The sequence below is a fragment of the Oncorhynchus mykiss genome, chromosome 3 (assembly GCF_057628025.1).
Source record: "Oncorhynchus mykiss isolate SJ-2025 chromosome 3, ASM5762802v1, whole genome shotgun sequence".
Taxonomy (NCBI): Eukaryota; Metazoa; Chordata; class Actinopteri; order Salmoniformes; family Salmonidae; genus Oncorhynchus; species Oncorhynchus mykiss.
The window spans coordinates 38943159-38966530 of NC_143024.1; the positions used below are offsets into that span (position 1 = coordinate 38943159).

At 42.8% G+C, this 23372-nt stretch overlaps 2 protein-coding genes across 2 annotated transcripts in view; both read left to right on the forward strand.

The window, feature by feature from the left end:
• The window catches only part of LOC110516825 (IgLON family member 5), a 159632-nt gene extending 142335 nt beyond the window's left edge, over positions 1-17297 (forward strand). The window contains exons 5-8 of the mRNA XM_021595161.3: positions 6543-6674; positions 7479-7599; positions 9449-9600; positions 10834-17297. Of these exons, the coding sequence (XP_021450836.2) occupies positions 6543-6674; positions 7479-7599; positions 9449-9600; positions 10834-10937 (509 nt within the window). The 3' untranslated portion in view covers positions 10938-17297. The remainder of the gene's footprint in view (positions 1-6542; positions 6675-7478; positions 7600-9448; positions 9601-10833) is intronic.
• A 1171-nt stretch (positions 17298-18468) lies between these two features.
• On the forward strand, positions 18469-21412 carry LOC118944509 (tyrosine-protein phosphatase non-receptor type substrate 1-like). Its single transcript, XM_036964256.2, has 5 exons — positions 18469-18628; positions 19123-19416; positions 20418-20819; positions 21052-21138; positions 21273-21412. The coding sequence occupies exons 1-5, from the start codon at positions 18559-18561 to the stop codon at positions 21326-21328; spliced, it is 909 nt and encodes a 302-aa protein (XP_036820151.2). The 5' UTR covers positions 18469-18558; the 3' UTR covers positions 21329-21412.
• Positions 21413-23372: the final 1960 nt, after the last annotated feature.

Consider the following 23372-nt stretch of genomic DNA (forward strand, 5'->3'; position numbering starts at 1 on the left):
AGCAGACAGATTATGTACTATGTCGTGTTCCACAGCCTGGCTTCTTTAATGGGGAAAATAGGAGAAAAGCTTAATGGTGTTGGAGCTTGGAGGCTGCCAGACAGACAGCTGGCTTTGTGGAGACACACAATGGGGCAACGTTTCCTCAACGTTCCCTCTCGTCGCTGTCCTTCTAATAACACCTCTGCATCCATTCCCTTAGGCGGATAAAGCCAATATATTCTAGCCTGCCGGCCTCTTTGACTCGGTAAAGACTTTTGCCGGCACGTCTCCAGAGGAAAACGAGGGCTGCTGAAGTGTGAGACAGACTAATTCGCTTGTCAGGGCACTAGGGAGTTTTGTCAACGCCACATAACAGCCCCGTATTGTTCTTACTGCATAGTGACGCACACACTGTTACCCCTGTCGAGTTTGGTGTGGCCAACGTTTAGAAATAAATACCTACTTATTTCTGTTGAGGCTTTGTGAAGTAGTGATGTAACATTGTTGTCAAGCCTCAGTCCCTAGCTTCACTATCTGCTTATCTGTTGCTCACGGACATTCAGTAACTCCAACACAGATCTAGGATCAGCTTCCACCTCCTCCAAATCCTAACCTGGCAAAACCCCCAAACTGACCATAAATCAGCATCTAGGGCAACTTTATTTTACACCTGGGTCGTGTTCATTAGGCACCAAATGGAAGGAATATAATTTGATCTCTGAGAAATTAAGCTAATTGATTGGCCCTTTTAATTTATAGGATTCATATAATTTTCAATAAATATAGTACCTAACATCCAATTTGGACCATAATTATTTCTAACAGTGAGTAAGACATGAGGAATCATCCACAGACCAGTCACCCACAAACCTACCACACCCCGCACCAATCCCAACCCAACAACCAGTATACAGTATCAGTTCTCTATGTCTGACAAGTAGAACGGAGCTGCGCTTGGAGTATTGCTTCTTCAACCTTTGTGAATCTGTTGATGGTTTTATTCCCCTGTTCAGAGAAAATAGCTTGTATTCTTTACCATAAATTATTGTGAAGAACCAAGTTTTTCCCACTTGACGCTGCTGTTCCTGCTGCTGCCACCACACCCATTTCCTCTCGTCATGAGCAAAAGCTATTGGTTTATTACCCAAAGTTGAAAAGACAATATTGTGATCCATTTGTGACCGACCAGCTCGATTCGGTCTTAAGTAGCAACATTTAAAATTGTGTTTTTTACATAGAATCGAAGTCGTAACTCAGAGCAAGCACAATGGTATATCATACACTACAGTTTCTGAATAACACTTTGTGACATCGGCTGATGTAAAAAGGGCTTTAGAAATACATTTGATTGATTGAATGGGAAAGTAATGCTGCTTTGAAAGTTGATAAACTTGTAACCCCACTTTTGAGAAAATAGCCCTTGAATGTTTTTGTACACGTACTGGAAAGTTCTTTGTCAGCACCCATTCAGCATTGTTCACACCCTCTTAAGCCTTAGCCCCGCCCATCTCTTTAAGGATTCACATACATGACATCGGCAGCCTGGTGGTCCAAAATAGCATAACTGGTGTATTTTAACACCAATAAACCCATCAGTTTAAAAATGTATTTACTAACCAGGCAACTTAAAGCAACTTAACAACACTTTGGTTCATTTCTAGCTTGTTAGCTAGCAAGCTAATGTTAAAATACAAGAAAATAAACTCACAACAACAAGTTAACGGCAAGCAAATTACAGAAAATAGCTTATGGTTGTGAGTGTGACAAAATAAAAGCAGGGCATTCTACCAGAGAATTTTTGAGTTTGGACACTGTCTCGTTGGCCTAACGTTATAATCTAATTTGACTTTAATGCAGGTCATTTTGTTCTTCACATTACCGTCGCTGGTAAACACACACTGTATCAAATCAAATCAAAGTTTATTTGTCACATGCACAGAAAACAGAATGTGTAAACGGTACAGTGACATGGTACCTTGCATAGTGGAATATATTGTTTAGACATGCAGCTAGCTAGCTACAAAATGAACCATAATCCCAACTCATAATGTTACTACGCTGCATCAACCTGCAGGTAGCTAACCAACTAGATTCAATGTTAGCTAACTAGCTAGCTAACGTTAGGCTATAACTAGCAATGCAAATGGCTCTGAAATACAAATAATATTACTACACAGGTCATACACGTAATGTTAGCTAGTTAGCCAGCCAGCTAACGTTAGCTAGCTGGCTAACAGTACAATTTAACTTACAATGAAAATTACTTTCTGACTAAATTAAAAACGAACAGTACCAGTCATAGGTTTAAACACACCTACTCATTCCAGGGTTTTTCTTTATTTTTACTATTTTCTACATTGTAGAATAATAGTGAAGACATACAAACTATGAAATAATACATATGGAATCATAAAGTAACCAAAAAAGTGTTAAACAAATCAAAATATATTTTATATTTGAGATTCTTCATAGTAGCCACCCTTTGCCTTGATGACAGCTTTGCACATTCTCTCAACCAGCTTCATGAGGTGTTCACCTGGAATGCATTGCAATTAACAGGTGTGCCTTGTTAAAGTTAATTTGTGGAATTTCTTTCCTTCTTAATGCGTTTGAGCCAATCAGTTGTGTTGTGACAAGGTAGTGGTGGTATACAGAAGATAGACCTATTTGGTAAAAGACCAAGACCATATTGTGGCAAGGACAGCTCAAGTAAGCAAAGATAAATGACAGTCCATCCTTACATTAAGACTTAAGACATGAAGGTCAGTCTATCCGGAAAATATCTTTGGTCTGATGAGTCCAAATTTGAGATTTTTCGTTCCAACCGCCATGTCTTTGTGAGACGCAGAGTAGGTGAACGGATGATCTCCTCATGTGTGGTTCCCGCCGTGAAGCATGGAGGAGGAGGTGTGGGGTTGCTTTGCTGGTGACACAGTCAGTGATTTATTTAGAATTCAAGGCACACTTAACCAGCAGGGCTACTACAGCATTCTGAATCGATATGCCATCCCATCTGGTTTGCGCTTAGTGGGAGAACCATTTGTTTTTCAACAGGACAATGACCCAACACACCTCCATGCTGTAAGGGCTATTTTACAAAGAAGGAGAGTGAAAGAGTGCTGCATCAGATGACCTGGCCTTCACAATCACCCGACCTCAACCCAATTGAGATGGGTTGGGATGAGTTGGGCTGCAGAGTGAAGGAAAAGCAGCCAACAAGTGCTCAGCATATGTGGGAACTCCTTCAAGACTGTTGGAAAAGCATTCCAGGTGAAGCTGGATGAGAGAATGCCAAGAGTTTGCAAAGCTGTCATCAAGGCAAAGGGTGGCTACTTTGAATAATTTGTTTAACAGTTCATTGGTTACTTTATGATTCCATATGTGTTAATTTATAGTTTCGATGTCTTCACTGTTATTTTACATTGTAAAAAATAAAGAAAAACCCTTGAATGAGTAGTTGTGTCCAAAAGTTTGACTGGTACTGTATAATATCTGAAAATGAGTCTAGCTAGACGCTCTTGCCTGTAGTCGTGGATGAACGCTTCTCCCTCTCTGTCACGGATGCCACGGTTGCACTTAGTTTAAAGAGGTATTTGTATTTATTAGGATCCCCATTACATAATGTGTCCCTGAACAAAGGGGGGTGAAAATCAAAAGTAACAGTCAGTTTCTGGTGTGGCCACCAGCTGCATTAAGTACTGCAGTGCATTTCCTCTTCATGGACTGCACCAGATTTGCCGTTCTTGCTGTGAGATGTTACCCCACTCTTCCACCAAGGCACCTGCAAGTTCAGACATTTCTGGGGGGAATTGCCCTAGCCCTCACCCTCCGATCCAACAGGTCCCAGATGTGCTCAATGGGATTGAGATCCAGGCTCTTCGCTGGCCATGGCAGAACACTGACATTCCTGTCCTGCAGGAAATCATGCGCAGAACGAGCAGTATGGCTGGTGGCATTGTCATGCTGGAGGGTCATGTCAGGATGAGCCTGCAGGAAGGGTACCACATGAGGGAGTTGGATGTCTTCCCTGTAATGCACAATGTTGAGATTGCCTGCAATGACAACAAGCTCAGTCCAATGATGCTGTGACACACCGGCCCAGACCATGACGGACCCTCCACCTCCAAATCCATCCCGCTCCAGAGGACAGGCCTCGGTGTAACGCTCATTCCTTCGACGATAAACACGAATCCGACCATCCACCCTGGTGAGACAAAACCGCGACTCGTCAGTGAAGAGCACTTGTTGCCAGTCCTGTCTGGTTCAGCGACGGTGGGTTTGTGCCCATAGTCGACGTTGTTGCCGGTGATGTCTGGTGAGGACCTGACTTACAACAGGCCTATTACGGAGTGTTACTGCTGGTGTTGTTACACGTGGTCTGCCACTACGTGGACAATCAGCTGTCTGTCCTGTCTCCCTGTAGCGCTATCTTAGGCGTCTCACAGTGCGGACATTGCAATTTATTGCCCTGGCCACATCTGCAGTCCTCATGCCTCCTTGCAGCATGCCTAAGGCACGTTCACGCAGATGAGCAGGGACCCTGGGAATCTTTCTTTTTGTGTTTTTCAGAGACAGTAGAAGGGCCTCTTTAGTGTCCTAAGTTTTCATAACTGTGACCTTAATTGCCTACCGTCTGTAAGATGTTAGTGTGTTAACGACCGTTCCACAGGTGCATGTTCATTAATTGTTTATGGTTCATTGAACAAGCATGGGAAACAGTGTTTAAGCCCTTTACAATGAAGATCTGTGAAGTTATTTTGATTTTTATGAATTATCTTTGAAAAACAGGGTCCTGAAAAAGGGAGTTTACTGTGCGCCTACCATAGCCTGTTCTAGACTTTGGGACTGTGAAGAGACCTCTGGTGGCATGTCTTGTGGGGTATGCGTGGGTGTCCAAGCTGTTTCCAAGTATTCTAATGTTAGCTCTCTGTGTATCATTGAGGGCCAGCCATGCTGCCCTGTTCTGAGCCAATTACAATTTTCCTAAATCCCTCTTTGTGGCAACTGACCACACGACTGAACATTAGTCTAGGTGTGACAAATCTAGGGCCTGTAGGACCTGCCTTGTTGATAGTGTTGTTAAGAAGGCAGAGCAGCCTTAGCTACTGTTGTATCAATATGTTTTGACCATGACAGTTTAAAATACAGGTTTACTCCAAGCAGTTTAGTCACCTCAACTTGCTCAATTTCCACATTATTATTTACGAGATGTAGTTGAGGTTTAGAGTTTAGTGAATGATTTGTCCCAAATAAAATGCTTTTAGTTTTGGAAATATTTAGAACTAACATTTTCCTTACTACCTATTCGGAAACTAACTGCAGCTCTTTGTAAAGTGTTGCAGTCATTTCAGTTGCTGTAGTAGCTGACGTGTATAGCGTTGACTCATCCACATACATAGACACACTGGCTTAACTCAAAGCCAGTGGCATGTCGTATATAAAGATAGAAAAAAGTAAGGGGCCTAAACAGCTACCCTAGTGAATTCCTGAATCTACCTGGATTATGTTTGAAAGGCTTCCATTAAAGAACACCTTCTGTGCTCTGTTAGACAAGTAACTATTCATCCACATTATAGTAGGGGGTGTAAAGCCATAACACATACGTTTTTCCAGCAGCAGACGATAATGTCAAAAGCTGCACTTGAAGTCTAACAAGACAGCCCCCACAATAATTTGATCATCAATTTCTCTCAGCCAATCATCAGTCATTTGTGTAAGTGCTGTGCTTGTTGAGTGTCTTTCCCTATAAGCGTGCTGAAAGTCTGTTGTCAAACACAATGTTTTCCAGAAGTTTACTAAGGGTTGGTAACAGGCTGATTGGTCGGCTATTTGAGGGGCTTTACTATTCTGGGGTAGCGGAATTAGCTTCCCTCCAGGACTGAGGGCACACACTAACCAGTAGGCTTAAATTGAAGATGTGGCCAATAGGAGTGGCAACATTGTCCGCTATTGTCCTCAGTAATTTTCCATCCAGATTGTCCGACCCCTGTGGCTTGTCATTGTTGATAGACAACACACATTTTTTCACCTCTTCCACACTGACTTTATGGAATTCAGAAGTACTATTCTTGTCTTTCATAATTTGGTCAGATATACTTGGATGTGTACTGTCAGTGTTTGTTGCTGGCATGTCATACCTAAGTTTACTTATCTTGCCAATGGAAATATATTTAAGTAGTTGGCAACATAGTGGGTTTTGTGATGAATGAGACATCTGACTCAATGAATGATGGCGCCGAGTTTGCCTTTTTACTGCAGACAGGGGTTTCTTTTTTCAACCTCATTCGTTATGTTTGCAATCAGACTCTAGAATCACCTTAGCTATCATACTCTGCTTCCACCGGGCATTCCACTGATTTCAAAACTCTGTTCTCCAGAAAGTGGAGCGCAACACTATTGCAGTTATTTGTGTGTGGTGGCAGTATTAGCAACCGTGGCATCTACCGGGCAAAAATGGATACTTTCACACTAATTGATTTAATCGACCCTGAACAAACGCAAATTTCAGCCTGTGATGACCTCTGACCTCTATCATTTGACCATGTCCTTTGTCCAATCAGATGGTCTAATGAGTGAGGGGGAGTTCCTGGACATAACAGAGATCAAGCGGCATCAGGCGGAGGAGTTTGAGTGCATCACTAACAACGGAGTGACGCAGCCCGACATACGCAAGGTCAAGGTCACCGTCAACTGTGAGTGTCCCTACAAACCACAAAACACATGCATGCACTCACAGACACACAGACAGACAAAGAAACAATCACAGACACAGACATCCCACACATGGTATAAGACAATACTATACTGAACAAAAATATAAACGCAACATGCAACAATTTAAAATATTTTGCTGAGTTACAGTTCAGATGAGGAAATCAGTCAATTCAATTAACTTCATTAGGTCCTAGTCTATGGATTTCACATGACTGGTTACAGATACCGTTAAAAACAAATGGGCAAAATGGGCCTCAAAATGGGCCTCAGGATCTCGTCATGGAATTTTTGTGCATTCAAATTGCCAATCGATAAAATGCAATTATATTCGTTGTCCGTAGATTATGCCTGCCCATACAATAACCCCACTGCGTCCATGGGGCACTCTGTTCGCAATGTTGACATCAACAAACCACTCGCCAAGAGGGTGCAAAGGGTGGCTATTTGAAGAATCTCAAATATAAAATATATTTTGATTTGTTGAACACTTTTTTGGTTTCTACATGATTCCATATGTGTTATTTCATAGTTTTGATGTCGTCACTATTATTCTGCAACGCAGAAAATATTTTTTAAAATACAGAAAAACCCTTGAATGAGTAGGTGTTCTAAAACGTTTGTATGTCTTAATCATTTTATATGCCGTGTATTTATCAACCTCAACCTTTCTCGACCTTGAAGGTCACTGAGCCTTTCTTTGTCTGAGCTTAACTTTTAATCACTGTCGTTGTGTACATATGTTAAAGATTTCTCTCACTTCTCCTTCCTTCTTCCTTGTTCAGACCCTCCCATGATCACAGACGTGAAGAACATGCCAGCCCAGCTGGGAAAGACGGCCATTTTGCGCTGTGAGGCAATGGCAGTACCCACAGCCTCCTTTGAGTGGTACAGAGACGACCGCAGGTAAGAAATATACCTCCTCCTTCTCCTCCTTTTCCTTCACTTTTTCTCTAATAGGACTGTTTTGCTAGCACAGACTGGAATTTGTTCCGGGAATTCATCCAATGGCATTGAGGAGTATACCACCTCAGTCACCGGCTTCATCAATAAGTGCATCGATATCCAACCAGAAGCCATGGATTACAGGCAACATCTGCACTGAGCTAAAGGCTAGAGCTGCCGCTTTCAAGGTAGCGGGACACTAATCCGGACGCTTATAAGAAATCCCACTATGCCCTCAGACGAACCATCAAACAGGCAAAACGTCAATACAGGACTAAGATTGAATCCTACTACACCAGCTCTGATGCTCGTCGGATGTGGCGCAAGCCTACCAGACGGGCATTTTATGCTCGCTTCGAAGCAAGCAACAGTGAAGCATGCATGAGAGCACCAGCTGTTCCAGACGACTGTGTGATCACTCTCTCCGTAGCTGATGTGAGCAAGACCTTAAAACTGGTCAACATGACTGGTATAAAAACTGCTCGGCATCCGACCGTCAGGCGCTACAGAGGGTAGTGCGTACGGCCCAGTACATCACTGGGGCCAAGCTTCCTGCCATCCACGACCTATATACTAGGCGGTGTCAGAGGAAGGCCCAAAAAAGTATAGGTCCAAAGTCTAGGTCCAAAAGGCTCCTACCCCCAAGCCATAAGACTATTTGCATTGACCCCCCCCCCCCCCCCCCACCCCTTTGTTTTTACACTGCTGCTACTCGCTGTTTATTATCTATGCATAGTCACTTTACACCTACCTACATGTACAAATGACCTAGTAAATATTTTCTTAACTCTATTTTCTTAAATCTGCATTGCTTGTTAAGGGCTTGTAGTTAAGCATTTCACGGTTGTATTTGGCGCATGTGACAAATGCAATTTGATTTGATTTAATAGGTTTAGGTCGATTTATTTCCTGTACTGCTAACACATCCTTTCAGATATAAACAAAGTTATTTCTCTTCATCTGTCGCTCTCTCATCCCCTCACTCTACCCCTCTCTATCTATCTACCTCCCCCCGCTCTCTTCGTCCCACCCTCTCTCTCCATCTGTCGCTCTCTCATCCCCCCTCTCTACCCCTCTCTATCTATCTACCTCCCCCCGCTCTCTTTGTCCCGCCCTCTCTCTCCATCTGTCGCTCTCTCATCCCCCCTCTCTACCCCTCTCTATCTATCTACCTCCCCCCGCTCTCTTTGTCCCGCCCTCTCTCTCCATCTGTCGCTCTCTCATCCCCCTACTCTACCCCTCTCTATCTATCTACCTCCCCCCGCTCTCTTTGTCCCGCCCTCTCTCTCCATCTGTTGCTCTCTCATCCCCCCTCTCTACCCCTCTCTATCTATCTACCTCCCCCCGCTCTCTTTGTCCCGCCCTCTCTCTCCATCTGTCGCTCTCTCATCCCCCCTCTCGACCCCTCTCTATCTATCTACCTCCCCCCGCTCTCTTTGTCCCGCCCTCTCTCTCCATCTGTCGCTCTCTCATCCCCCCTCTCTACCCCTCTCTATCTATCTACCTCCCCCCGCTCTCTTTGTCCCGCCCTCTCTCTCCATCTGTCGCTCTCTCATCCCCCTACTCTACCCCTCTCTATCTATCTACCTCCCCACCCTCTCTCTCCATCTGTCGCTCTCTCATCCCCCCTCTCTACCCCTCTCTATCTATCTACCTCCCCCCGCTCTCTTTGTCCCGCCCTCTCTCTCCATCTGTCGCTCTCTCATCCCCCCTCTCGACCCCTCTCTATCTAATTACCTCCCCCCGCTCCTTCTGTCCCGCCCTCTCTCTCCATCTTACCCACCTTTCTCCCTCTCTCTCTCTGTATCAGGCCGTTAGAGAGCGATAACACTCTGAGGATCAAGAACGAGAAGACGCGCTCACTGCTTCTCTTTACCAACGTGACGGACAAACACTTTGGCAACTACACTTGTTTTGCCTCCAACAGGCTGGGAGCCTCCAACGCCAGCATGCTGCTCTTCCGTGAGTCTCTTTAAGCATTCACACACACACAGACGTAAGCATGCATACGTAAACACAGATAGCCACATGCAGACACACACACATGCATACATACCGCAGGAGGTTGGTGACACCTGAATTGGGGAGGACAGGCTTTTGGTAATGGCTGAAAAAGAATAAGTGGAATGGTATCAAATATGGAAACCATGTGTTTGATATGATTCCACTCGCTCAATTCCGGACATTATAATGAGCCGTCCTCCCCTCAGCGGCCTCCTGTGATGCATACACACACAGACTCACATACTATACTGCACATACACATGCACGCACACACGCTTCCATACATGTGTCTAAGCTCATTCTACTTCACTCAATCACACAAGTGTGCACACATACTTAGAGAAGGAAACCAATGCAAACACACACCTAGTCACACACTGCATTGCCCCATCCCCATCTCTCTTCCTCTCCCTGCTCACGGTGATTTTCTCATTGCCCTCCCTCCTTCCCCAATCCCTCCTTCCATCTTGCCATCTCTATATTCGCCGCCCCATTACACCAAATAGCTTTTCTCCTCCATTTCTCCCTCTGTTCTGTCCTGTTCTGTTACCCCAGGAAGTTGTCGTTTCTCTCCTTCTCTCTCCTCCCGTCTTACATTAGCCCTCCCCAATGAGCGATTTCCAACACTGTGTTCTCTCGCTCCCTCTATCCCTCCCTCTCTCCCGCCTTCCACGCTCTGGCATTACCATCTTAAGTGAGCCCCTTCATCTCCTCCCTTTCTCTTCTTTCATTCCCTTGTTCTGCCGTTTCCTCGGCAAGTCTCCCTCCAATGACTCACCCCCAGTCAGCCTCATACATCCTTCTGCGCCGCCTTCCTCCATTCCCTCCTCTGTCGGCCTCTGTGTCTTATCTCGCCATCATCTGTCTTTCTCCTCTTCTTTTTTCTCCTAATCTTCCCCCTTCATCATTAGAAAAAGATGGGTCTGAACCGTCTGTACGAATGGGACACAGACCGAAAATCGAACCACTCTGACTAATATCAGATAGCTTCGGGGATGGTTTTACACTCTGTCCCTGTCATTGCACTCAGACTTCATTCCTATCCCAAAATGTTTTACCTCTTTTTACTTGTAGCTTACGTTTTCTCTGGTTGTTTCCTTTTCCCCTTACGAATTGTTCTCCACTCTTATTTCCCTCGCTTTCCTCTCTCTTTCTGGTGCCTGTCCTTCTCTCCCGGGCCCCTTGATGCAGGGCCAGGAGCCGTGTACGGGCGAGGCGTGGCCGTCAACGTGGGGGTGAGTGCGGGTGTTGGCTTTTGGCTTTGCCTCTCTGTCTCTCTCCTGATGAAGGTCTAAGAGCTTTTCCCAGAAGTCCCATCCCGCCTGCGGAAGGAAGAAGGAATTTATTTAATTACGAACCCATCACTGTGAAACAAAAATAATATGCATTATTCCAGGAGCCATTGACGCATCGCATCTCACACCCACACCAACTCCCCCCTCGCTACCTATATTGCCACCATCACCATACCACTCTCTCTCTTCATCCTGTTTCCAATGAGGGTCACCATGGTGATGTCTATAATGTGTTTAGTAAGAATGATAATTGTGATGATGATGAAAACAGATATTTAACACCAGGATAATACTATTACAAATCTAAATCATGACTGATCTACAATAATGTTCATGGACGTTTGGAAACTCGGAACAAACTATTTACGGTTGGAACTACTCTATAATGAAAATGATTCGTTATTCTGATAAGGGTCACGTGACCTTGTTGAAAGCTGTCCATTGGCCCATTGCTCCTGTGACATTTGACCCTATGATCATACAAGTACCATTTTATTCCGTTTTTAACCATGTGGCAGTGTATATGACGCGGCTGCTGCGAATGATGTCAAAACACACATGAAGGGTGGGCCGTGGGGGTTCTATAAAGCCTTTGCCCTTCTAGTGCATCCCTTTGGGATCTCAACCAAGAAGAAGCATGTGAGAAGACCCACTTCACCCCCCCTCCATCCACCCCCCACCCCTCTTTAAAAAAAACTCGTCCTCTGCCCACGCCCTCCCCCCATCGATAAGGTGGTTTGTGCTCCGTCCCGTGTGTAAATATAATGCAGTACAGAGGCCATGCCGTTACTAGAGGCAGTCTATCCACATCCAACCCTCCTTGGTTGGTGGCTAATGTAGTGGCTAATAAAATCTAAAATATCCCGCCAAACTACATTACCCATCAGCATCTATTACAGTTTTCGTAACCAGGAAGGGACTGTAGAAATAACAATCATGTCTCCTGCTTTGAAGGCGTTGACCAGTCATCCTCCTTCCTTGTCGCTTGTTGATAGCATGTACCGGTTAGAGATGTTTCTGTCGTGAAACCTCCCTCCCACTCCCCCTCCTCCCCTGTCCGTTTTACTCTGCAAGGTTAAACTGCTATAACTTTTTTGGTGTCGATAATAATACTGATGATGTTAATAAGTATTTAAATAAATATGAAAAGTAATTCCATGTGAGATACAAAAGAATACATGCTACTCCAGAGCTGACGAGCCGTGTGTGCTAAAAATATTTTGTACTCAATCCCTCGGAGAAATCACACTCATTGAACTGAACGACAACGACAAAAGAGGGAGTTGTAAGGTTTTCAAGTTGTGCTCTTTTTTGCCATGACAAGGACTTTAAAAACACATCGAAGCTGATCCCGAGGGAGTCTTTTCATCTGAGAGAGTCCGCAGTCAATGAAATGTAATATTGTTTGTATACGTGTATGTATTTAAACCTTTGTTTTCATGCTGTTAACTGTATAAAGCACATTACACATATTCAACCAGCTTTCATAGCGTGTCACTCTCCAGACAGACCAGCTCAATAGATCAATTATTCAAAGTGATGCATGTAAAGCAGCCGTCCCTGTAAGTCAGTCAGCCCCCGTATGGCAGGACAGGCGCACCAGGAGATAAAGATGTAATTAGCCACTACCTGTGGCTGGATAAGTGACGGGGCCTACACTCCCCGCCTCCCCCCATGTCCTTCCCGCCAGCCATAGACAAGCCCCATAAATCACGTTCAACCCTGGCCCCTGACAGGATCCTCCTCAAGGACACCCTCGTCCCTGTAAAGCAGACGCGGAGCGTCCTCACAAACCACCTCACCTGGGCCCTGATTGAACCCCCCCCCCCCCCCAGGGCTCAATTATCCAGCCACTTTACCTGCACAGATCAACCACCGAGACGTGCACTGTGAGGCTCGATGACACCCCAACCACCCAACCGCTGTCTCTCTGTCACGTCCTGCTGTGTCTATGTCTATATGCAAACTCCCCCATAGTGAACCAACCTGCATGGAGAGATGGGCTCACACTAGCAACTCTCTGACTACCCAAAATTCCTGTGACCTTACAGGAATATGCAGCATCTGTATTCAGTATTCTGCGAATAGCTGTCATCTTTTTTTTTGTTTGATTTAATTTTAACCAACAACATACCTGCTAACTCAAATATATAGGAGAGGCATCCAATCCGGCGGTGCTATGATATTTAAGGGTGCCCCTAACAATCTATTCAAGAATGGAACTGTTTTAGTAACACTATTGTATGAAGTGTGCTAATGTATGAAGAGATGTGAAGCCCTAGCGAGAGTGAATGTCCCCTTTAGCAGGAGGCTAGTCAATGAAAACCTGTTTGTCTCACTGAATACAGTGTGAGACGTGTTCTGTTGATGCCCGTTGCTCTATGCAATGTAGTCAGTCACTGGTATGTCTGAAGGGAAACACACAGACCCACTTGTGTTCGTCTTGTTTTGCTCAGACTCACAGGGCATTGATGGGTATCGATTTTCAAGCACAAGAGCAGGTTGTTTTGGTCAGTGATTCTGTTTTTCCTTCTTTGTCGTTTTCGATCCCCCTCTCTCACTCACGCTGTCTTTCTGTCTGTCTTCTCTCTTTCCCATACTCTGTCCCGTGTCAGCACCCAGCTCAATTTTGTCAGTGGAATAAACTTCTGCATGTACATACTCTGTCCTTGAAGAAAAAAACGAAATGAAAATAAGGAAAAACATACTGTCATGTTTCTCAATGTGGGTTTGAAAAAAAAGCATGTAAATGTTCGTTTTGGAGAGATTTTGAAAAACAAAAAGCTGTATCTTGTGTAAAGGCTTTAGGCTGGGGGAAAGGCTGGGGGATATGCTTTTAAATTCATGCAATGGAGGGTGAAATGTATGGTGGGCATTTTTAATAACCCCAAATAAGTTTGAGGGTCTCCATGAGTTCTTCATCAATGTGAAACTTAATCAGAGGACTGGAAATGGGAAAAGGAAGGATGCAGCGAATTCACTTCCTCGGTGGGTGTGAGAGGACCTCCACACACCGTGGGAAGAAGCCCAGACTGGTACAGACAAAGGTCTGAGGCAGAGGGAGATGGGATGACTCTGACCAGACAGTGAACTTTCTGTGGGGGAGAACGAGAAAAGACAAGGCAGACACTTGATAGGATAGCAGCTCAAGATAGAATTCCTAAAAAATGGCCACTGCCTCGTTCCGCCTGAGGGAGGACATACCACGGCGTAGTCTATGGTTACACCATGTAATATTAATGGCGTTAGCACTGCAATGATCACGAACACTGTCTGTGTACAGGCAGCATTTCATGACTCTATCTGCTAGCCTATCAATGAGCGTTTACACTTTATTGATATGGTGTGGTGTCAAATAGCTTGACCTGTAATTACAGCACAGAGACATGCTGTATGATTCTAATGGACGTAAGTGGTGTAATTACATGTAGTTCATCACCCCCAATAAATGGGGGCGGTGCTAGTTCTACGGGCGCCACTCGAGCATTGCTAAGCAGCACTTTTTGGCTTATGTTGATGTACATAATATAAACTATCTTGCTTCATTTATATATGAGATTATTTCAATGTTTTGAAGACAATTATAACCATATTTGGGTGGTGTATTTTTTTATTTATGAATGACAAGCCTAGCGGTATATGAAAATACAGTGGTAGAGTAGCAGTAGAAGCTAGATAACTGTACATTCAGTCTCCGTTTGAGTGTACTCGTTTTTTTAAGTTGTGTATCTGTGTTAGATCTTGAATCACCATAAGCACTATATTCCAGTCCACATTAAACAGTTCCTTTACAGACTTTCAGTTCCAAATGCAAATGGTTAATCGATACATTGGACTGGATCGCTTGAAATAGAGCAATTTCTCCCCAGGCTCACTTTACCGGGGCCCAAAGACTGAATTGTCAAGTGTCTATATTAAGGCCTTAGAATAGAGAGCATCATTTATCATTCCTTGATACAAGACACCCCTAATTGCGCATTGATTTTCTCCCCATCTCCGAAAACATTTTGGCCGAGCTATATTGTCAACGAAGGTAACTATTTGTTTAGAGAACATACCATGAAGAATGAGACGTTTGTTTTATTTTCCTGTCAGTTGAAAGAGTAGCTCGTCAAGGCGCATTTTGTTCTTTTTGTTCTTTCTGATAATGAGATGTCTAACAATTGTCTGTATAATGGCACCTTCTAGTACATTATATTTTATTATTGTACTCAATTAAATAAATGATTGATACCAAATGTTAATTTTGGAAATGTCAGTACCTATCGATACTGTGTATCTAGAGACTTATGTCTGACAAACACAGCCGACTCTTTGGTAGGAGTAGAGTCTAGAACGATAGGATGTACAATAGAGCAAGATGAGATAAAGGGGAATAGAACCGTAGCCATGATAGTATTTGGTCAATATTCAACTAAGATGATAAATTATCAGAAATATGTCAGATTTTCAGTACCGGTACTATGTATCTGTAATACATAAGAAGATGTGTCTTATTGAGGGACAGACTCATTGATATATAAATGATTTCCTTAGTACCAGCCAGGTCTCTCCAGCTTTTGTCCTTCACACCATAGTCCACTAGCTAGATAACAATGTGTTATCCTAATGAGCTATTGTTCACCAGCTAATCTAAAGGCCTGTTCAATTCCTATGAGCAGAGTCAACGCTGTGAGTGTATTTCAGCTCCAGTAGATTTCCATTAGCTGTACTAATGAGTGCATCGATACACAGCATGCTGGACTGAGGTGAGCTACATGATGAAAATAGGTCGTTATTGGGTTAACATGCTGACTACATGTTGCCAAGCAGAGGAAGTGATATTTGCCTTGACTCACTGAAGAATCAACTTGGAAGTTGAATGAGGTAGCAAGGTACTATATAGTAAGTTGGTAGTAGTTGAATTGATAGATACACAAGGACAGAATATATAGGAAAAAAAGATAGAGTTATGTAGAGAGGTGGATATTTTGTTAGTTTATCGTTTCTATTCTGAATTCTAATTAGGATATATTATTATTCATGTAAAACATTGACAGTGTTTGTTTGTGTGGATAGTGGGTTAAAGTAATACTTGCGAGCCACAGAGGCAAGAGCAGCAGTCACTCACTCCCACCTCCATCCATACAAACCGGCAGGGACTACAGATGGTTGCTTGTCAATCACCCTCTCCTTTCTAAGAATGTAGCTAGTGGCTAATTAACAGTGTACCAGTGTTGGTCCATCTACAGCTGGAACAACAAGGGAGTCTGCACACTACTAGGCAACAATGGAGGTGCCCACCAGCCAGCCTCCTTAGTCATTAGAAGCCTGCCTAACATCTCCAACACTGAGTGCCCCTTTACTTGGCCTTTGTGAGTCACCAGCACAAATCTGACATTTTGCCTGTCAATCAACTGGGTAAATATTGGTTGCCATGGCGAAAACTGACAATGGAACTATATATTTTTCTTGTCGAATGACATCATCAAGTGATGTTCTGGCTTGTGTTCATAGGATAAAATGGGAGAGAACCTGTACGGTGTGACTAAGTCGCAAACTGTCTGAAACTGTCCTATTAATGTGAGATGTATAGATTTGAATTTATGACACAATATAAGATTGGGTTGTCATGACACTGTTGTTTCACCAGAACAATTTTGAAACTTCTGAAAAACTATGACAATCAGGTAATAACAATTAACAAAGACAAATGACATTTTTGTCAGTGCGAGAACTAATAACAAATATTAGGTTGTTTTAGCAATCCAGTGGATGAATCTACTCTAGAATGCTTGGTTAGTGTTTGCGGACATCGTATGGAGATGTCATGCCCATCTCTCTCTCTCGATGCACCTCTGGCCCACTTCCTCCTCCCTCCTCCTTTCCCTCAATGTGGAGAAAACCTTCCACCTGTGCCCCCCCCATGCCAATCCCACTGCCTGCTGCCTTGCCACCTCTCTGTATGCCGGGTTCCAACCCTGGTAAATCTGTGTTATTGATTTGTGAGTGTGTGTGTCCGTGTGTGTGTGTGTGGATTATCTGACCTTCACATGGCAGGCATGTTGGTTTCAATCTACCCCTGGACCTCAACATTATTATTTCTGTCTGTGTTGACTTTTCAAGATTGCATCGATATAACTTACTGAACAAAACAGAGGAACACAAACAGCATCGTCTTCCATCTTGACATATTTCTGTGCAGTGAAGCGATGATGATTATGACGACTCTTTTGATTCATTTGATCTCTGTTCTGTCTCTGTTTTTGTCCTTTCTAAGTGTGTGGACAATTTTTCCCCCCAAATCTATAGAAGTGGAGTTAAAAAAATAAAATATATCAGAGGGAGAAAAATCAATAAAATATGTTGTTTTTAACAGAACTCTGTGTGAGTGTTTGATTGCTGTCGTTGTTTAATGTGATATGTTGTTGCCTTCTCAGCCCCTGTGGTTGGAAAGCGGGGTTAGGTGAGCTGAGTTTCCTGAGTTTGGTTCCAGCAACAGAGTCAAACCTTTCACATTTGCTTGATGCCACTACAAAGTTGTACATTGGCTTTTTGAACAGGAGTAAACCATGAGGATATTTCAATAGAGAAGAAAACAGTCAGCTGAACGTCCAACATCTAGTAATACATCATCAAAATGACCTTATAGAATTCTATAAATTATTTACACACTTTCAAAGAGAGTAAAGATCACTGAGAGATGGATGGAAACTGCAGTTTACCAATACATGTCAGAAACAGTTGCCAAATGTTATGCAAATGTTTCTGTTGAGGTGCACAGAGTAGGCCAGTCCCCACTTGTCTTGTTTATGGGATGGGGAACACATTTAATCCAGTGAAAGGGCTATAAGAGGCTGTTTGTTTCCATTTTTGTCAAGTTGTTGTTCTTGCTTCTGGCTGTGAGTGGTACAGGTTCGGGGGTCAGCTTTTGGGTGAGGTCAAAGCTGTGGTAAAACTAAGTGGACACTGGAGTCAACTAAAGTAAACACAAAGTAAACTCGGAGTGTCGTTTTTAAATGCTTTACCTAAACATTAGACTGATGACGATGAGTCGCACCACTCATATTCTAAAGTCTCCTATACATGAAGTATGACATACTGCACTATTCTCTTATTCATCAGAACCCGTGTAAACCATACAAAACCTGCTCTTCTACATATTCTTCTACAAAAACGTTCATAATAAAAATAAACCAAACTTTTTGTACTTGAAACTAATTTCAGCTTAGATGGTTTGAAATGAGAGAGAATCTCAAATGTTGACATTTTATTCCTCGCACATGAACCACTTTGTTGTTAAGTAATTAGCTAACTGACATTCTGTTCAATGAGCACCTTATCATTGTGAAATAGACTGATGGTTTTGCTTTGTTTGTTTCTGTACACTGCATTTTGCTTACTGTTGCATCGCGGTTTGTGCAGACACCAAGAGCGAGGCCTATTTGTCTGCTAAGACAGGCTCGTGTCGTCTTTGACGTAACAGGCGCTGAGATTTGTCTTGTTTTGGAGCGTGGCCTATTAATGAACATTGGAACATAAATGAAACAAAAAAAAACAAGCTGACATCTCATTGTCTTTGGAGGGAAGCTTGACATTCAAAGTCACTGTTCGAACAGTCCTGTCACCACTGGAGTTTGTAATGAGAAACAAACGCATGGCAAATATCCTGGACCTGTGTGTGCTTCTGTTGATAGCAGGCCCAATACCAGGTTAGTGTCTTCCAATCATACTAGGCTACCAATATTCTCACAAACAAATATATTTTTTCTATGTTCATGATTTTTCAGCATATTCCGTGTCATAATTAATATCTATTATACAATATCCCTAAGCATATTACAGAACATATACATTTACCTAATTGCATGAATTCTGCCTTTCTGTTTTGGCTTCAAGTCTTGCAATATCAAGACTCCTGTTGACAACACTAATGCTCTAATTACTTTCAGAAGTGTATAGAGTCATGAGTTGTTTGTTTGTCAAGATAAGATGACTAAATCTCATTAGTCAGGGAGAAAGTCACTCCAACTCACTAATTTTGACTTTAATAAAATACTGTGATCATCTCCAAATACACCTCAACATTGTGGGCAAGCTTTGTGGCAAATGCCGTTGAACTGAAGGTCTTGCTGTTTTTTTGTCAAAATGAAATATTCTGTCTTAACTTGATGAAGAAGCATTCACTGACTGTGTCCTCACTCAGCCCCATTAAGGATGGTAACAGCAGAGGGGTTAAAGGTGAGGCAGTGGCCCCCTTCACTCACTGTAATGCGGGGTCAGAGTGCCAACCTGTCCTGCCGTTTCGAGGCCACGTCCTACGGGGTGGACTGGTTCAAGATAGAGGGGGCCGAAAAGATCCCCATCCCAGATTCAGCTGGGCAGACGTCCCTGGTGATTACCGAGGTGTCCGTGGAGGATGCCGGTGTGTATTACTGCGAGGTCAACGTCCTACACAGAGATTCAGAGCGAGGGGGCGGCACAAAGCTCATTGTCCTGGGTAAGACAGAAGCAAATTAGCCTGGTCCCAAATCTGTTTGTGCTATCTTGACAACTCATATGGCCATTGCTTGGCATGATAATGACCATAGGATTAAGCTTTTTTTAAATTATTATTATTATATGGGACCAGGCTAAGAACTAGCTCTAATAAAAAATGTATACATCTGCCTTTATTCTTGGAATGTCTTATTGTAACTCATTAGAGTTTCTCATCATTTCTTCTGTCTTTGTTTGTGTTGTTGTTGTTGTCATTGTTGTAATTGTCTCTCATTTGTATCCTTTGAGAATCTGTTTGAACCCAAACGGTTTGCAGGGAGGTTATTACATTTAAACCAGTGGGCTATGCATCACCATAAAGAGGCCTAACCAAGCTCAAATCTCTAAAAATTCTAGTCACATGGAAATTTCCTTTCAGTTCATCTTTTTGCCTGAGTGGATTCGTGACAAATCCAGATATAATCACCATGGTACAATGCATTGTGGATTCTATTGATCTTTGCAGGGAATTGAAACTCACCACAGAACAAGGCAAAGAGGGATCGTGAAATGATTATGTGCAAACCCCTCATGCGAAAGAGAAGGTTCCTCTCAGGGTTTTTCCAGTGGGGTGCACTTTGCAAAGTCCTGCACCATTTACAGAACCATGAGTGTGTTGTTTGGCCACAACTGCATTACCAACATGGTTTGAATAGAATGTTGAAATAGTGAAATATGACATACAGTATAAAAATGGTTCAACGTCAACAATCTGACATATGTCTAACGAGCGGCTGGTAGCCTAGTGTATGACAGCATTGACCCAGTAACCGAAAGGTTGCTGCTTTGAATCCCTGAGCCGACTAAAAATCTGACGCCGTGCCCTTGAGCAAAGCACTTATTCCTAATTGCTCCTGTAAATCACTCTGGATAAGAGTGTCTGCTAAATTACTCAAATGTAAATGTCATGAGATAGATGGTATTGTATCACCCCCTTCCTGTGTCTCCTCCTACCCCTACTAGCACCCCCCTCTGCGCCCCAAATCCTCCTACAGGTCCCCTCGGACCCCCAGACGGACCAGTGGGCTCTCCTCTGCGTCACCGGTGGGTTCTACCCACACCACCTCACCCTAACCTGGACACACCAGAGTGGAGAAGATAGCCCCCACCACTTTATTGGCCGCAACTGCACCATTCACCCTGACTACCATGACGTCAACCAATCACACAGCCTAATTCCAAAGATCTCAACTAATTGGATGGGAGAGTGTTTACAGGTGACGGACAGCTCCAGAACGGAAGTGTATGTAATCAGTGTGCTGTCCCTCCCCCCGCGGGGGTCTGTGGATGCTGGGATCTTCTACACCTGTAGTGTGCAGGATCACCCTGCGCTGGACTCCCCCCTGTCTGCCTCCTTCACCTGGGGTGAGCTTTAGTTAACACTACTGAGAGGCTGTATATTTCACTGGGCTATTTCTCACATGGCTCAAATGTTTTTATACATCTGTGCTTCCACTACACACAGCTTCAGTCAGTCACGGGCCTTCAACGACTGCACATTGAATTCACCCTCAGGTCTGTCATCATCGTGTGAGTTCCATAACTGTATAACTTAACAGTTATGTTTGCATTGCCTTTTTTTTGTCTACGCTCACAGACGCAGACCCCAATGAGGTGATTGGATGCTTGAATATCCTTAAGGTCTGTGTCCTCTGTGGAGTGACTGTGGTGTTTTCCATTGCAAGTAAGTACTGTGTGGTTACACTCACAGGATCTCACAAGGATCATGGGAAAGGTAGTCATGTAAAATCATTGTATGGTCCACGTCTTGAGCATCAGTCAATTGGGTTGTTTTGGATTTTGTCTTTTTCTCCACAGCACTGACAAGTTTGTGTGAGAGACAAAAAAGACCTCGTGTGTCCCATGTCCTGTAAGTACACACACACAAGCATGCATGCACACATTCTGTTTTACAGCTCTATCTGTTCAGCTATCCATCATGGTGAGAAAAAGTCAACACTGACACACAATCCGTATTTGTCCAAATGAATGTCTTTCAGCAAATAAAGGGAGAAAACAAAGGACATGTGAGAGAAAGAAAACAAAAGGATCTGAACACACCAAGAGCATCCGATTTTCCGTAAATAATAGGCTACCCACGACAGCTTCTACACAGATCTTTACTGCATGATACATTTCCTGATCAGATGGCACACTTTTTATGACAACGAGTATGCTGGGTTTTAACTGAGGGACTTTTTTGGGGGTGGGGGGTGGACCAGTAGTTTTTTTCTATAAGCACATGCCACAGCGCTGTTTTAAAAAAAAAACTAGCTCCACTCTCTCTCACTTGTCCTCACATGATGTATATTCTACCCAGCCCACACATTCTGTAACATCCCCAAATCATAATGCAAAAACTGATGCTATGTGAAACTTTAGGTCTATTGTTTCCGTGTTGAACGGAAGCCATTTTGCAATCGTGCCACTGTGCTGCTGAATGCTTTTAGTAGTCATAATGTACTCTAGTGTCAAAATGAATGTCTCATGGATGGTATGCAACAATCAACTCAACCTCTGTTGGAGGTATAAGCCCTGAATAACCGGATGGAATCAAGTCAAAGCACTTCCTGGTGTGAAAGTATCGAGCCTACGGGTTTATGCTGGTGGTGTGGGCTTTCCTTGCACGTGTATAGTATACATGCACCACCCGTGATACCTTATCAGAGACTATAGTCTCTGTGTAAATATTGGAGATGCTCATCAATTATCATGAGTTACACTGTATTGGGAAGTACGTCTGAAGGGATGGTCATCATGTTAAACATGTTTTGACTCCAAAACAACCTGATTATGTTCAAGTATACCATTGCCAACCTTTTTTTTGCCTGTAATTGTGTAACCAATTCAATACTGGTCCACTATTATCGTATTATTGTTCCTGTAATTGTGTAACCAATTCAATACTGGTCCACTATTATCGTATTATTGTTCCTGTAATTGTGTAACCAATTCAATACTGGTCAACTATTATCGTATTATTGTTCCTGTAATTGTGTAACCAATTCAATACTGGTCCACTATTATCGTATTATTGTTCCTGTAATTGTGTAACCAATTCAATACTGGTCAACTATTATCGTATTATTGTTCCTGTAATTGTGTAACCAATTCAATACTGGTCAACTATTATCGTATTATTGTTCCTGTAATTGTGTAACCAATTCAATACTGGTCCACTATTATCGTATTATTGTTCCTGTAATTGTGTAACCAATTCAATACTGGTCCACTATTATCGTATTATTGTTCCTGTAATTGTGTAACCAATTCAATACTGGTCCACTATTATCGTATTATTGTTCCTGTAATTGTGTAACCAATTCAATACTGGTCCACTATTATCGTATTATTGTTCCTGTAATTGTGTAACCAATTCAATACTGGTCAACTATTATCGTATTATTGTTCCTGTAATTGTGTAACCAATTCAATACTGGTCAACTATTATCGTATTATTGTTCCTGTAATTGTGTAACCAATTCAATACTGGTCCACTATTATCGTATTATTGTTCCTGTAATTGTGTAACCAATTCAATACTTGTCCACTATTATCGTATTATTGTTCCTGTAATTGTGTAACCAATTCAATACTGGTCCACTATTATCGTATTATTGTTCCTGTAATTGTGTAACCAATTCAATACTGGTCAACTATTATCGTATTATTGTTCCTGTAATTGTGTAACCAATTCAATACTGGTCCACTATTATCGTATTATTGTTCCTGTAATTGTGTAACCAATTCAATACTGGTCCACTATTATCGTATTATTGTTCCTGTAATTGTGTAACCAATTCAATACTGGTCAACTATTATCGTATTATTGTTCCTGTAATTGTGTAACCAATTCAATACTGGTCCACTATTATCGTATTATTGTTCCTGTAATTGTGTAACCAATTCAATACTGGT